Here is a 16,846-nt window from a genome sequence, read left to right as displayed (position 1 = left end):
TCCTGGTTACACATTTGCTTCCTATGAAGCCCGGGAGGTTTTTAAGCCGCTCTGCGTACTCCCCATTCAGCGGCCGGCGTGGGGGGACCCCGGAGCGGTCCCGAGCCGGGCCGGGACTCACTGAGCCGGGCGGGGCGGCGTGGGCGGGGCCCGGGAGTGGGCGGGGCTTCCTCGCCGCCTGGGGCTGCGCCAGCCGCGGGCGGGAGGCGGCGGCGGCGGCGGCGGCGGCAGCGGCGCGGGTGCAGCGGCGCGGGGATTGGCTGCGGCGGGCGGAGACGTCAGGCTCCCGCGGCCTCAGCGGCCGCCCGGCTCGGCGAGGCGCAGTCGGTTCGAGCGCCCGCGGCCGTGAGGAGGTGCCCTCGGCTGTTCCACCTTCTGCCGCTGTCGCCGGGCTGCGCCGCTCGAGCCGGGACGCGCCTCCGCGCTCCTCGCCGCCTCCAGCCCCGCGGCCGCCGCTCCCCTCGCCCTCGGCGCGCCCACCATGACGAAGAAAGACAAGAAGTCCTTCCACCAGAGCCTGGCCGAGTGGAAGCTCTTCCTCTACAACCCGACCACCGGAGCGTTCCTGGGGCGCACCGCCAAGAGCTGGGGTGAGCGGGCGGCGGCGGGGCGCCCGGGGCCGGCCGCGGTCCGGGAGGTGCCGGGCGGGGTCGGATGGGCAAGGAAAAGCGGGAGGCGGCTCCAGCGCGGGGGCCCCCGGGAGCCGCCTCCGCCGCCCGCCGCGGTCTTCGCCTCGGGCCTCCGGACTCTCCGCCGGGCCGGGGCGGAGCGCGGGGCCCATTCATTTCTCGCGGGACGGGAGGGAGGGCCGTGGCCCGCGGCCGAGGCTGGTGGGACCGCGGGCAGCCCCGGCCCGGCCGCGCCGGCTGCTTCCTCCCGGCCCGGAGCGCACGTGCTGCCCGGGCCTGCGGCCGCGAGCGGCGCCGGAAGCCGGGGACCCCAGCCCGGAGCCGAGCCCGGAGCGTGCGGCGGCCGAGCGCCCGGGCCTCCTTTGTACGGAGCGCGCCGGCCGGGGGCGGCCCTGGAGGAGGCGCCAGCGGCGCCGAGCGGCTCGGGGAAGCCAGACCCTGCCCCGCGCCCGCGGAGAGGAAATTTCCACTCGCTCCCGCCGCTGCCTTGTGACTCCACGCGGCCGCCCCGACCGGGCGTGCGAGCGAGCGGGTGCCCGGCGTGTGGGTTGCACGGACGCCGCGGTGAGCGAGTTCATCGCACAAGTGCATCGTCCCCGGAAATGCACTTGAGTTTGGGCCGTGAAAAGACACTCACTCCTTTTTAATTACAGGTTTTTGGGGTTTGTTTTTTCTTAGAAAAACTGTTTCTTGGGGGAGGAAAGTACATCCTCTCTGAACAGCACAATGTTTTTCTGTGCCTCTGAAACCTGTGATGGTTGTATATGTTAGCACTTTTTCTATGCCGGAGTTCTTTGTTTTAAAAGAAATATTTAAACCATTCCCCAGGGTCGTGCTGCTGTAGGGTGCCTCTCTTTTTTTCTTTTTTTCGAAAAATGAATCCAGTAAACGAATTTCATTCTTTGTGGGCCTTTTGAAAAATATTTTGTCCGTGGGTCTTGACATCTTTTTTTTTTTTTTTTCCTGAGTGAGACTAAATTTCTAGAGTTGAGAACTATTTGGGCCCATTTTTAAGAGAAGCATGGAGAGTCAGTTAGGCATGGGCTGAGAAAATAAACTTGCTGCTGACTGCAGTCCGGCGCCTGCGGAGGGGATGGGAGGATGGCTTAGGTCCTGTCACCAGCCGAGAGGGGCCTTGGAGGGTTTTTCCTTAGCCCAACCCCCACGTTGGAGAAGGAAAAAAAAGAGATCTGGAGAGGTTGTGATTTTGCTTTGTGTACTAGTAAAATTACATACTCCACGGAGCCAGGAAAAGAACCCAGTTCTCCTCTAATCCCAGTCCAGCGGTTGTATTATTTTACAGATGCCTTGCCTAACTGCATGGTAATCGCTCACAATTTTTACTTAAATGGCTGTCTTTTGGGAACCCAGTAGTGTTATGAGGAAATATATCTTGCATCTAGAGTTCAATGGGGGTGGGGAAGTGAACAATTACTGTTTCTAGAGGCTAGTAACTTTTGCTGAAGGAATTTTTGAGAGGGATTAGTTTTTGTAGATGAACTTCCTCCTTTCCTCATCGCCTTCCCATTTCCAGTGATAAGTATCTTCACTTTGTGTTAGCATGACTTTTCTCCTCCTTATATCTAACCTTTGTATTATATGATACTGGGTAGAGAGTTATTTGTATGTGCACTTAAATAGATAACAGGAACAAATTATCAAAAGATAGGGCATTCTATAAGAGCAGTGGTAGGGCCGTACAAGTCAAGTTGGGATTAGTTTTAACAGGATGAGGGCATGACCTTCTTTCAAAATTGAAACTGAAGTGTTATGTTGGTCAACAAACAGCAAATTTCTGTTGATTGTAGTAATAGTATGCCAGTGCAGAATGGCATAAATAGATGAAAATTATCCATATTACCAGTTATCTCAATCTAAGGGCCTCCCTCCAAGGGGAGTGGTGTGTGGAGGCTGAAGTCCATACTCAGCTCCCCAGGCTGAGTATGTACCCTGGAGCATGGGGTCTGCCTGGAGAAAGGAGGTATCTTGTTCTAATTTCCAGAAAGGCATTGTGTGAGCTAGCTGATCTCATCACCCCAGAGATGCCCATTATTAGTATTTAGGTGTGTAACTGGGCAGAGTTGAGAAATGCTTGTAACTTTTTTTTAACGAAAAAACACCATACAGTGTTTTATAATCTTTTGAGTATATTGTGGTCATCTTCCCATGTTAATAAAGATCTTTATCACCATTTTTAATAGCCAACTAGTGTTCTATTGTATAGTTCAGGAGTGGGGAACCTTTTTTCTGCCAAGGGCCATCTGGGTATTTATAACAACATTTGAGGGCCATACAAAGTTATCAACTTAAAAACTAGCCTTCTATATTTGGTCAAACATTTAATTAACTCACCCCTAATGCCTTGGCAGGGCTAGACCAAATGATTTCATGGGGCTTACAACGGCTCTTGGGGCAGGCATTCCCCACCCCTGGTATAGTTAGATGTATTGTGATTTTTTTAATAGGTTTATTAATATGTATACATCATGTATGCATAGGAGATACCCAGGGGAAAATAAGTGACTCCTGATTTTCTAAAAATTTAAACTAGTGCATTAGTGTATGTACTGGTCCTTCCTCCTATTCTCTTTATCTTTGTGTGTACATGTTAACAAACTTATTTCCTTGAGATATTTCTATTGGTAGAATTTCTAGGCCAAGTATAATATATGTAACTTTTGCATTTTGAAAACGTGTTAAACTATTTAAGGAAAAAACTCCATTTGTGTAAAAGTTTTTCTAGTTGCTTTTGAATTTAATGTAACGGGTGATGGGGTGGTTAATATCTTTTTTTGATATTGGTAAAGTTGTTGGGTTTACTGCTGTGTAAAGAAAGGCCTCTTTTCTACCCCCAGGGATTTTATAAAGACATTCATTTAAGATGCTCCTGATTTTAGTTTTTATATTGCAGTCTTCAGTGCATTTGTCCTGTAATCTGAGGTTCCTCTCTTAAGTTCATTAGATATATTAAAAGCACACATGCTTGCCATTTACAGTTGAGATACAGTGAAAATACTGCATGTTGTTACATCACATAGCTTTATTTAAGTATTAGATGTAAGGATTTTGAATAACCAACCACTTGAATACCTGACTTGGTTACAGCAATTTATTTATTTATTTTTTAAATATATTTTTATTGATTTCAGAGAGTAAGGGAGAGATCAAAAACATCAATGAGAGAGACTCATTGATTGGCTGCCTCCTGCACGCCCCCTACTGGGGGGTTGAGCCCACAACCCAGGCATGTGCCATTGACCAGAATGGAACCTGGGACTTTTCAGTCTGCAGGCCAACGATCTCTCCACTGAGCCAAACTGGCTAGGTCCGTTACAGCAATTTAAAATGCTTAAATACTTATGATCACTTTATTTGATATTCACAACAGCCTCCTAAAGCACACTTTGTGGGTGATCAAAGTATGCTTAGAGCTGGGGGTTTTGTTTTTTAACAATCGATGCATCTTTTATTCACAAGCTGAAGCCGTGGAAAGTGTAACCTACACATTTGTACAAAGGTATGGGCGCCCCCAGAAAAACACACAATGGTCAGAAAACAGCCCTTCGTGGTGGGAACGCCGTAGTGCTGGTTTCTTAGGCAGAAGAGTAAGGGCACGTCAGGAATAAATAGATGCCACTTTCATTTTCCCTTTTTTGTTTGTTTAGGTGCTACTTTTTATTTTATGAAAACAGGACAGAGAAAATTTAGCCCTTTGTGGCTGATGTTGCTAATATTAAGCCTAAGTGCATTAAATACAATTAGAATGAAAATAGTGAAAGAGAGCCTAGAACAGGGGTGGGCAAACTTTTTGACTCGAGGGCCACAATGGGTTCTTAAACTGGACCGGAGGGCCGGAACAAAAGCATGGATGGAGTGTTTGTGTGAACTAATATAAATTCAAAGTAAACATCATTACATAAAAGGGTACGGTCTTTTTTTTTTAGTTTTATTCATTTCAAGCGGGCCGGAGTTTGCCCACGGCTGGCCTAGAACTTACTCAGTGTTATTTAAACTGTAGGTAATGGACCATGTGTTGCAATTGGCATTTTTAAAAAATAGAATGGTAAAAATACCAAAGTTTATTCTACCTAATAAGTTGAGTCTATGGAAAGATGCTACTTCATGAAACTTTTCTGTATTTTGTATATATAGATACCCCAATGTAAAATGTATTTCTTATTGTGGCTCAGTCAGAAAAGCTTGAAAACCACTAACCTAGCCCTGTACCATCATTTCATAGGCTAGAAAATTGAACCCACAGATCTGACTTGTCAAAATTCACTGAGTTAGTGGCAGAATCTTTGGGCCTTCAGAGGCTCTCCAAGGCTAGAAAAACTATGACATTATATGACCCCATCTAATGACATCTGCTTGTGGGCTTATTTGGAATTCATTAGCTTTAGATCATCTGTTAATAGATGCTTTATATTACTACTAGAGGCCCAATGTATAAAATTTGTGCAAGGGGCTCAGCCCTTGCAGCCCTGGTTGCCTTGGCCCTCCCAGCCCGGCTTCATCGGGAATGTCGCTCAGAAGGTCGTTCTGCTGTTTGGTCTAATTAGCATATTAGCTCTTTATTATATGGGATTAAGTTAAAACTTGAGTTACTGATGTACAAGCAGAATCAGGATTCTGGACCCAAACTATTTAACACCTATAGTTTGCTCATGTGCCTTCTCTTTCATGATTTTAGAGCAATGAAGTAGCATTTTCTCAGTCAACTGCTCCCATTATGGGTCATGCCTCAGTAAATGCTCTGCTTTGGATATCAGACACCATCTCACCTTGGGTGTCTGACTATAGAGGTCCCCAGAGGCGAGTGTGTTTATTTTCCCGGTATCACTTAGTTTTGTATGGTATTGTTCTTTGTCCTGTGGAGTGTGACATATTAAACTTTACAGAACTGTGCACCATTGGGAAAGTAATAGAACTTGCCTTACCCTGTGTGCAGCCTATAAATGAAGGTCATTGGTGGGTGTGGCAGAGGTAGCAGCAGAGGCATGCTAAGCCATCACCCAGCAGGAAACAGTACTTTCTGGACCGGTAGTGCTAGGGGGGGGAGGGGGTAAGTTTATGTGTTGCGTTCCAGACACCATTGCAATTACTATTATATGTGCTTTACTGTTATTAAAGAGCAATTTCCCAACCCCTGAAATAATTTGATTTTCTTTGCAGTTGAAATTTGAATTTATATCTCTAGAATTAAGTTAGCTATAATAAAAGAACTTAAAAAATCCTCCTATCTTGTCCTTGCTTTATCATTATAAATGACTAGGAACGAGTCATTTATTACTTGATTGTGTAATAGGAGGAAGGCAAATCCATTTAACTTTGAAAGATATATTTATATTATATTCTAATTATGCATTTATTGTGTTGAAATAAAATCACCTGTAGTCTTTAACCACTTAGAATAGTCACTGTTAACATTTTAATAGTTTTTTTTCTACATACAAATTAAAATTTTTAAATGTATAATACATAAAAATTTTAAATAAACAATTAGATGCCTAGTTCCATCACTTAATGTTTAAGGGTAATGTTTTTATTCCTCTGCCCCCTTTTTAGAGGTTGATGTGGTGGGGGTATCCTTGGCCCTCTTTATCACCTCTGTGGGCACTGTCCACATTTCTGCTGGAATTTATGTATTATCTCTGTGTTAGGACTCCCAGATTTGCACCTCTAGTCCATATGCTTTTTTATATATTATAACCAATATTAAGATTCCCAACTGTTAGAAATCTTTAGTTGGATGTTTCATTTCATAGCACCTCTTCATGTAAATCTCCCTTGTCTTCAGAGGCTCTCTTTATAATCTCTCTGGCTTATTCCTCTCCTGTCATCTTTACCATTCCACATAATTCTCTCTTAGGAAACTATGGGTTCCTAGCTCCTGAGCCTCTTTCCTTCACCTTGGTATGGCTACTCAGGTATCAGCTTAGATAGCCTGATCTCTGGAAAACATTTTGAAACCCTCTTTGCCTTAAGACTGGATCAAGTGCTCCCATACCACCACTTTCTATTATAGCGTATATGACTTGTTTCCCATTTACTAGACTATATATAAACTACTATTCATGTCTTACTCATCTTGATTCCCTAATACCTAGCCTGTTGCCTGGCATTTAGGAATGTAATAAAAATCTATTGAATGAATGAACACTATTGTGAAATGTTCCCATGTTAGTCTTCTGCAACATGTTTTTAATGTCCTGGGTGGTGTTGGTGTATCATAGTATAACACTTCCACCAAGGTTTGCACATCGCCCCTCTTTTTTTTTTTTTTTTTGGTATAGCACTGATGGCTTTCACAGAAGCTCAGTGTTCTGAAGAAGCTTCCCCTTAACTTTCTTGTTGGAGACTTAGCTGAGCTTGTGACCTGGGTCCTGCATCTGATTAGGGTAACAGAACCAGGGATATTATTTGGGTCTCCCAGCTCCTGCTTTATTGCTTTTTTTTTTTTTTTTTTTCAAGCTTACTCGCTCTCAAACTTAATGAGGGCGTAATTAATAGTATCATTTTCTCTCTTGCAGGAGAGACTCAGCTATTACTAATATTTCTGAAAAGAATTCTCTAACTTAGCCTCCCACATATCTGTCACCTTGTTACTGAGTCATTTGTGGAGTTGGCGCTTATCTATGACCCTTATTAAATTTTAGTATTTTGCTGGTGCCATGGTAAGGTGTGACTTTGTAACTGACCCTTGTCCAAAGCATAAGGTACTTTTCTTTGGCTAGCAACTGGCACATAAAATGTGGCCCTTTGTATATATACCCTAAACCAACTCCATACTTTTCTACACATTTCTTTCCTGATTCCTTCCTGTTTGCTCTTCTTCTGTTTCCTAAATATATATTTCCCAGGTGTTGTCTTTGGCCTTGTTTTCTCTTCTTGGTCTTTCCTTGCAATCTCATAAAACAACTCCAAAGACCACTCACAGATTTTACTTCTTGGTTTAACATCTCTCAGATTCCAGTCGCTTTGTGCATATCCCATAAACCTGAGTGATCATTTTCTAGCTTCATATTAGTAACCACCTGTTAGAAATTTCTTAGCTTTTAAGACTCCGCCAAACTCTGCCCCTTTATCAAGATCTGGTCGTGCCTTTTCTTATAAATTCTCTGATTAAAAATCTTAAAGCACCAGATAAAGAGCTTTTTTAAAAGTTGTTCCAAGTTAACATAGACAAATGCCTTTCCAGCTTTTTAAAAAGTAATAGTGTTGTTGACTCTAGGAACGTTGGCTCTTAACCCATTTGCATCCCCAAAAGATCCAAGGAATCAGTTGCAGTCATTGTGACCTAAACCAGTGCTATCAGATTATTTCTAAGGCTGCAGCTTTGATTATGCTATTTCCTGTACCCCAAAACTATGGATCCCTTCTGCTTTCAGAAGTTTTAAATAAGTTCCAGACAGCCTGGCATTCCAGGCTGTCTTAAAACTCAATTTCCAGCCTTATAACCTGTCATTTCCCACCTTATTTCCCATTCACCACATGTTCTACTCAGATGGGTGTAGATGAAGACCCTTGGTCTGGAATACCCTACTCATTCCCTCTCCCAGGCCATTCTCTGCATCACAAATTCTTCCGTACTCAGACCTAGCTTGATTAGCAGCCATGCCCTAAGCTGTCTCTGATGATCCCCAGATGAAAATAATGTCACATTTATCTCACATGGAACCTAAAAATTTGTATCCTGGGTTAAAGTTGCTTATATCTATATTTATTTATTTACTTATGCTAGAGGCCCGGTGCATGAAAATTCATGCATTGAAGGGAATGGGGGGGCCTCAGCCCAGCCTGCCCCCTCTAACAGTCCAGGAGCTCTCAGGCAGGAGGAAGGCGACGCCCCCATCACACCTCTGCTGCTGCCACTGCCAGCAGTGCAAGCCTCGGGCAGCTGGGCAGCTGCCATCCGAGGCTTGCCTGCACCTCAGGCCTGCCCTGGGGGGTTGGGGGGACTGGGCGGTGCCATCTTGTGGCTGTGGGCACCACCATCTTTGAGGGTGTGGCAGTCAATTAGCATATTCCTTATTGGCTGTGGGTGCCGCCATCTTTGCGATGGCATGGGGGTTAATTAGCATATTTATTAGGATTGCTCCTACTAACTGGTTGTTCTCACAGTATGATATACATCTGCATTTTATATCCCTACAATAATTAGCGCATAGTACACCCTTATTTTTATTTTTTAAGAGAATTTTCATGCATTTATTTGGGCCAAACTGATGGTATATGCTGAGGAGCACAATTTCAAATGCTCCCCTTTACTATTTTTTTAATGAGCAAATTGTCACTTAACTAATTTCAGCTTGTGATTCACCTATTGCTTGGGCTAAAGTTGGGAGTATTGCGGGTCAATTGGTATAGCTACACACTGAAAGTCTTATTTGTATACATACATGTACATGAAGGCATAATTCCCCTTAGCTCACAATGAGTCTGTCCTACTAAACTTCTAATTCATTTAGAAATTTCCAGATAGGGCTTCATAGTAAAAGTGAGCCTGTTGGGATAAATACATTTTTTACTTATGAATCTTAGAGAAGTACACAAAATACTAAGAAGATGATCTGATTAGGACTCAGAATATAGACCTAAATGTTAGTTCCACATCTCCATCTTAGCTTAGATAACTCATTTAAAATCTTTGGGTCTTAGCTTCCTCTATAAGAGAAAAATTGCATGAGACAGTTTCAAATGTCACTTTGAAATGAAAAACAAAACTTATGTAAATGCTTTAGAACAAGAGATGACAAACTTTTTCTTTAAAGGACCACATAATATTTTAGGCTTTGCCAGCCACATGGTGTCTGTGGCAACTGCTCAGCTCTGCTATTGTAGCTTTAATGTAGCCACAGACAGTATATAAACGAATAGGCCTAGCTGTTTCTCAATATTTTATTTACAAAAACAAGCAGCAGCCATGGTTTCCTGACCTCTGCTTTAGAACTTAAGAGTGGTCTGGGCTGACCTCAGAAGCCTGAACTGGTCTTACGTGGGATGTGGACTCTTGGCTTTGTTCTTTTCATATAACAAAAGTAATACCATTGTTTGGATTTTTACAATACAGATGTGGATAATCAGTAAGTCTGTTGACATCCTCAGTTTCTACCCTTGGTAACCACTGTTAATTAACTGTAATACTTTCTAAAATATAATACTTGCAGTATCCACTTTGGATAGAGGTCTCGCAGTTTCATACAAAAGTAAATATACCTCTACTCCATGACCCAGCAACTCTACTCCTACAGAGAAATGAAAGCATGTATCCACTAAAATACTTGTATAGGAATATTCATAGTAGCTCCAAACTGGAAACAGCCCAAGTGTCCTGAATCAGCAGAAGAATGGACAAACCGGTATGTCCACACAATAGAATAGTACTCAACAGTAAAAAGGAACTAACTACAGATAACACAAAACCTGGACGACTTAGTTTAAAAAAGCTTTACCAAAGAGAATGCATACTATATGATTTCACTTGTGAAATTCTAAAACAAGTAACACCTATGATGGAAAAAAAGCCCAAATTGGTGTTTGCCTTTAAGGCATGGGGATTGACTGGGAGGGGGTTGAACCATAAGTGAATGCATTTGTCAGAAGCCGCCTATTGGTACATTAGAGAATTGTATGTTTCACTAATGTAATTTTTCTCTCTCAATTTTAGTTAATATGCGTGCTAAAGTGTTTAGGGGTGAAGTCTACTGACATCTGCAACTTAAAATGCATAAAAATATTAGATAAATGGTGAATATGTTTAATAAGAGTGTTAAACTGGAGAATCTAGGTGGGTTTATGGGTCTTTACATTTTGTTCAGTTCTTATGAATATTTGTAAATATTCCTAACTGAATCTTGGAGAAAAAGGAAAACATGAATACATTTGTGTTTCTCTTGATTTCCTTCCCCCAATCGTGGACTCTTCTGAAGATGATTGTTAATCAATTTTCCTACCAGTCCTTTTTCAATGTATTTATATATGTATATCTGTGTGTAGAATATATAAGAATAATTTTCTTTTCCATGTTTACACGAGTAATAGGAAAAATGTATCTTCTAGAATTTGCTCTTTGTTTTTTTCCACTTACTATGTGTTGGCCATATTTCCATGTCAATAAACATAGATTTATCTTATTCCTTTGAATCGTTGCATAATATTCCACATTGTAGATATCTATCTATATATATGTGTGTGTGTGTGTGTGTGTGTGTGTGTGTATATATATATATATATATACATACATACATAATATATATCCAAAATACATGTATGTTTCTTTGTGATGAATATTTAGATTTTTTCCATTTTTTCTCGTAAAATTGCTGCAGTGTGCAACTATTTATTTAGGTTGGATACTGAGAAATGGAATTAGCAGTGTGTAGCATATATTTATATACATATATATGTGCTTATTTTTTATTATTAATAGACTATCTCTAAAAAAGTGTACTAGTTTATACTCCCACCAGCAGCAGATAAAAAACATGTTTCCCTTCAACTTTCTGAGCTTTGGACATCATCACTCTTTAAAAATTTTGCCAGTTTTATGGGATGCTGGTATGTATCTGGTTCATTTAATTTCCAATTTCTCTAAAAATTCAACTTAGCATATTTTTATGTTTACTCAGTTTCCATTTTTTTTCAGTCACTCACTCATCTTTTTGCTCTATTTGTCTCTTAATTTGTTTATTTTTAAAATTCTCCTTGTTTTAAATAAACATCACAAATTTTAACAGTTTTTTAAAGGCTTTTCCTAATCACTTACTCCAAAATATTTCCTCACTGATAATGATATGCCAGCTTTGTTACATGCAAATATTCATTTTACATGGATTCCTTCCTGGATATTATATTTTATTGATCTGTATCTCCAGTCCTGTGTCGTTAATTGCTCTATGTAAGTGTTTGGAATAAATGTGTGGTTTGTGTGAGTGCTGTCCACTTTTGGTGTTTGCATAATGCTAACTAGGTGCCCCACCGAAGTGGCTCAGTGGTTGAGTGTCAGCCTATGAACCAGGAGGCCATGCCCATGTTGCAGGTTTATTGTCCAGTGAGGTGAATGCAGGAGGCACTCGATTAATGTTTCTTCCTCTCTCCCCCTCTTCCTTCCTCTCTGAAATCAATAAAAAAATATATATTTTAAAAAACACTTAAATAACTTATGAACATACAGGAAGGATGGTTTATGTGTAGAAAAGAGTCTATTTTTTTGAAAATTGATTTTTTTTTTTGCATTTGTTTGTATTAAATGGTGCTTTTATCTTAAATCGCTCACTTTCCTTGAATTTATTTTAATCTTGAATTAAAATCCTGGCTTTTATATTAGTCTTACTTGTTTTTTGATGAGTGCCTGTAAGAGTATGGATTTTCCTTTTTGTTCTGCTCTGACTACATTATTGTTTTGAATTTTTAGTATTTCAGGTTTTCTTCTTCTTAATCCAAGGATTATTTAGAAGTTTATTTTTTTTAAAAAAATGTTTAATTATATTTACTTTGAATTTAGTGAATGTGTCTTTAGTTTTTTATTTTTGTTTTCATTTTTGTAATTTATGATCAATTTGAAACAATGTTTCTGATAAATTTTCTGATCGATATCATGTTCTACATATATTAGAACACTGTTAGTTGTGTTTAAAAAATATTGGTCTTTTGGTATTGTTTGCTCCCCTGTGGATATCTTCAAGAGGTATGTTAAGCCCTAGGGCTGTTGAAGCCAGAGCATTGGCCCAGGACCTAGGTTGAAGGTTCAATCTCCAGAATCCCCAGCCCTGGTCTGTTGCGGTGTTTGGGGGGGGGGGGGGGGGGGGGTAGTTCACCAGTCAGTCAGTGTTCTCTTTCACACCCATTTTTCTCTTTCTTTCCCTCTCTCTTCACCCTGCCCCCCTAAAAATTAGTGGGAAAATACATCTTCTGGGGGATGTGTGTGTGTGTGTGTGTGTGTATATATATATATATATATATGTATGTATGTATATATATGTATATATGTATATAAACATTCATTCATTCTCAGGTGAGGATTTTTTTTAAAGGTATGTTAAAATCTCTACTTATGATAGTGTTGAATTTTGTAATTCTTTTTTATATATTTTAAGCACTTAGCATCATGAAGGTTCATGGCTATTATGCTGTCTTGATTTTTATTTACATTTTATTGATACAAAATATCTTTGCCTTACTAATGCTTTTTGACTTAAATTCTAGTTTGCTTACAGTAAAAATACCACATCTTCATTTATTTTTGAGCCATTTTATTTTCAACCATTATGTTTTAATTTTAGATTTTCTATAAATAGCATTTACTGGAATCTTTTAAACCCACTTTGAGAATGTTTTTATTATTTGACTACTAAATTATTGTTATTATACTATTTGGGGAATTTAGTTTGTTTTTAAATTTAAACAAATTTAAATTTTTAACTTGATGTAAAATCCAAACTAATATAGTGACAAAGAAATCATTGACTGACTCGGAGGTATAGGGATTGCCAAGGAGAACACAGAATCTTTTGGAGGTGATGGAAGTGTTCTGCATTTTTAGTATAGTGGTGGTTTCACAGGTTATACAACAGTCAACATTCACTAGGGTTGTGCAGTTGAAATCAATGAAAGTTATTGTATGTAAATTATTCCTTAGACCTGGTTAGGAAAGAAATTCCAATCCCTCCCTTATTCAGAAGGTAATCACTATGAATTTACTTTGTACATTTATGATCCATTAAAAACCACTCTTTATACATACGTTTACAGAATTCCATAACTCGGAGTGTTTTAAATTTAAGCAAGTGGTATGTATCATTTTGAGGTACTGTTTCCCACTTAGGGTTTTTTGTATTATATGGCCAACTTGAGGCCTGATATACAAAATTTGTCAAAGAGTAGGCCCTTGCAGCCGTGCCTGCCTCACAGCCCCGCCCCCTGCCCACTGGTGGTTCCAGAAGGTTGTTCCACCTCCCGGTCTAATTAGCATATTAGTTCTTTATTATATAGGATTCTTTCATGTAGGATTTGAGGGTAGTAATTCTGAGTCCTTGTATGTCTAGAAATGTTCTTTTGTTTTCTTGGTAGATTGATATTTTAGTTCACAATTCGTTTTTCCTCAGTTTGGAACATATTGTTTCATTTTTACTTTGTGAGATCTGATATCTGTTCTCTTTCTCTGCCTTAGGTAACCTGTTTTATATCTTTTTTAAAAATATATGTTTCTTTATTGATTTCATAGAGGAAGGGAGGAGAGAAAGATAGAAACATCAGTGATGAGAGAGAATCATCGACTGACTGCCTCCTGCACACCCCCCACTGGGGATCAAGCCCGCAACCCAGGCATGTGCCCCTGGCCAGAATCGAACCTGGGACCCTTCAATCCGCAGGACGATGCTCTATTGACTGAGCCAAGCCGGCCAGGGCTGTTTTATATCTTTTTAGAAGCTTTAAGAATTTTTGTCTTTATTTTTGGTGTCCTGAAATATTACCGGTTTGTGTCTAGATACAGAATGTTTTCCAGTATTTTTTAATCTTTGCCAATCTAGATACAAAATTTGTTATTTTTTTGAGCATTCTTCCCTTTCCTCTTTTCTGGTGGAATTCCTGTTAGATTTGTTGATATTCTGGTTCTGGCTCCCACATCTCAACAATTTCCATACTTACATTCCCCCTCTGCTGTTTTGTCCAGTGTTGTAGAATACCTTGGCTTGATCCTTCAGCTCACTGATTTTTTTCTTTGTCTGGTCAATTCTCTAGATCATTGGTTCTCAACCTGTGGGTCGCGACCCCTTTGGCGGTCAAATGACCCTTTTACAGGGGTTGCCTAAGACCATCCTGCATATCAGATGTTTACATTACAATTCATAACAGTAGCAACATTACAGTTATGAAGTAGCAACGAAAATAATTTTATGATTGGGTCACAACACGAGGAACTGTATTTAAAGGGCCAGGAGGTTGAGAACCACTGCTCTAGATTAACTCTTCCAAGTTTTTGTTTTTCCCCATAGCTAAAATAAATTTATTCCATGTAATTGATATATGGTCTTTAAAGTGTCCAACTTGAGTTTTGTTATATACTCACATATAAGCACATACATACACTGTGCTCATGAAACTCACTCTAATCCAGATAATTGACATATTCATATCCCCCAGATTTCCTCTAGCCCCTTTGTGTCTCCCCCGGTCTCCAGGCAAAAATAGATCTGCTTTTTAACACTTTGGTTTGTGCTTTCTCCAATTTTAAATGCATGGAATCATGTATTGTGTGTGTACTCTGGGGAGAGTGGACTGACATCTTTCATTCAGCATAATTTTGAGAAGTAGTTTATGAATAGTATTCCATTGTGGATAAGGCAGAATGTATTAATCTGTTGGTGTGTGCAGTTGCGTTGTTGGCAGGTTTTGGTGATTACAAATAAAGCATCTGTGAGTATATACTGAACATGTGCTTTCATTTTTCTTGGTCAAACATCTAGGAATATATTGGCTGAATTTTATCATAGGTATGGTTTGCCCACTTTTAGAAAAATTGTCAGAGTGTTTTATAAAATAGCTTTGTGTTGTGTTTTGTTTTGGTACATCCCCCCCAGGAGTGTATGAGAATTTCAGTTGTCCAAGCCTGGGCCATCACTTGGTCCGAACAGTCTTTAAAATTCCTAGCATCTGGTGAACATGCAGGGTAGTTTTCACTTGCTCCTCAGCTTATCTACTAAGTTTTTTATTTTAATCAAAATATGAAAACTAATTTTTAAAATACCATTCTTTCACCTTCTAGTTTATATTTTCATTATATTTACACTTCTCCTCTCCCTGCTGTATTTGCTGTTATGACCCAGTTTTTTCAGGTGTTAGTTACTTTCCTTGTTGAATTTGATACTTCACTGGATTAGTTTTTTTCCTCACATATTTTGTAATTATTGGTTCTGTGGTCCTCCTAGGTGTTTTACCAATCCATCTAGGACAAGCATGTCAAACTCAAAGACTAACACGGGCCAAATAAACAAGGTTTAAGTTTATGTGGGCCGCAAAAAAAGCAAAAGCTTCACTTTTTATAGAAACGTAGGTTTATTTCGATAGAGACATGCTGGATACAAAGGGCTGAAATAAATGAATAATTGTTAACATAATAGAACATTTTAATAAAAATTAATATTTTTTTCTTGCCCTAGCCTGTTTGGCTCAGTGGATACGGACTGAAGGGTCTCAGGTTCAATTCCAGCCAAAGGCACGTACCCGGGTTGCAGGCTCAATCCCCTGTGTGGGACATTCAGGAGGCAGCCAACCAGTGATTCTCTCTCATCATTGATGTTTCTATCTCTCTCTCCCTCTCCCTTCCTCTCTGAAATCAATAAAAATATGTTTAAAAAAATTAATATTTTTTCTTGAACATTAACTTATCAGACACTGAATAACTGCACAAATTAATAACTGTAATGCAAATAAACCTATTTTTCTTGTACTCTGAAAGCGAAACATTTCCTGTTGTGCACACAAAACAAGTCAGTACAAGACTAATGACGTGGCAATTGGCTGCTAAAATATAGTTAGCTGTTAGTGGGCCGCAAAAAAAGCAAAAGCTTCACTTTTTATATTAGTATTAGTGGAGAGAAATGGTGCACCTGCATGTAAGGCGCATAAGGGAAATGAATGCAACACGATTATAGTAATCAGTCATTAGCGAACGTTTTAGTTGGTTATTAATAATTATGTATAACAGGATATTGTAAAAATGAAGTTACGAAATTTTTATTAAAACGTTTATTACATGCCATTGTATTGGCTGGGCTGCAAAAATATTCATTGTGGGCCGCGAGTTTGACATGCTTGATCTAGGACATTGCTCACTTTTTAAGCCTAAGACCTTTGTTCCCTGCTCCCACTTCAGAGTAGATGTTGCTGCTACTATTCCTAGTTGCTTGGCACCAGAGAGCATGTATGTTTGGAGGAAGGAGCACAGTTTACTCACCTGGCTGCTCCTGCTGTGGAGTCATCTGGTCATGTAGCTTTTGATACAGAGCTTCCTCTGTTCTTCTTTATTTATTTTTTAATCATATAATTGCTTTCCATTTATTTTTTATTGAATTTAATTAAAATTTTAAAATTACAGTTTACATTCAATATTATTTTGTATTAGGTGTACAGCTCCTGTTCTCCATCTTTGGTGAGCCAACGCGCTTATTCCTGGGAGGCCTTCCCTGGTGAACTCCCTTTCCTTACTATGGACA

General features: G+C 40.0%; 1 protein-coding gene across 3 annotated transcripts in view; it reads left to right on the top strand.

The window, feature by feature from the left end:
- The first annotated feature begins 339 nt into the window (after positions 1–339).
- ATP1B3 (ATPase Na+/K+ transporting subunit beta 3) overlaps positions 340–16,846 on the top strand; it is a 39,013-nt gene continuing 22,506 nt past the window's right edge. For all 3 annotated transcript variants that reach the window (XM_036332351.1, XM_036332352.1, XM_036332350.1), the window contains exon 1: positions 340–590. In XM_036332351.1, the coding sequence (XP_036188244.1) occupies positions 482–590 (109 nt within the window). In that variant the 5' untranslated portion in view covers positions 340–481. The remainder of the gene's footprint in view (positions 591–16,846) is intronic.

This window comes from Myotis myotis, unplaced genomic scaffold, assembly GCF_014108235.1.
Source record: "Myotis myotis isolate mMyoMyo1 unplaced genomic scaffold, mMyoMyo1.p scaffold_m19_p_13, whole genome shotgun sequence".
NCBI lineage: Eukaryota > Metazoa > Chordata > Mammalia > Chiroptera > Vespertilionidae > Myotis > Myotis myotis.
Note: the sequence above shows the minus strand (reverse complement) of the source record. Positions and strands in the feature narration are given on the sequence as shown.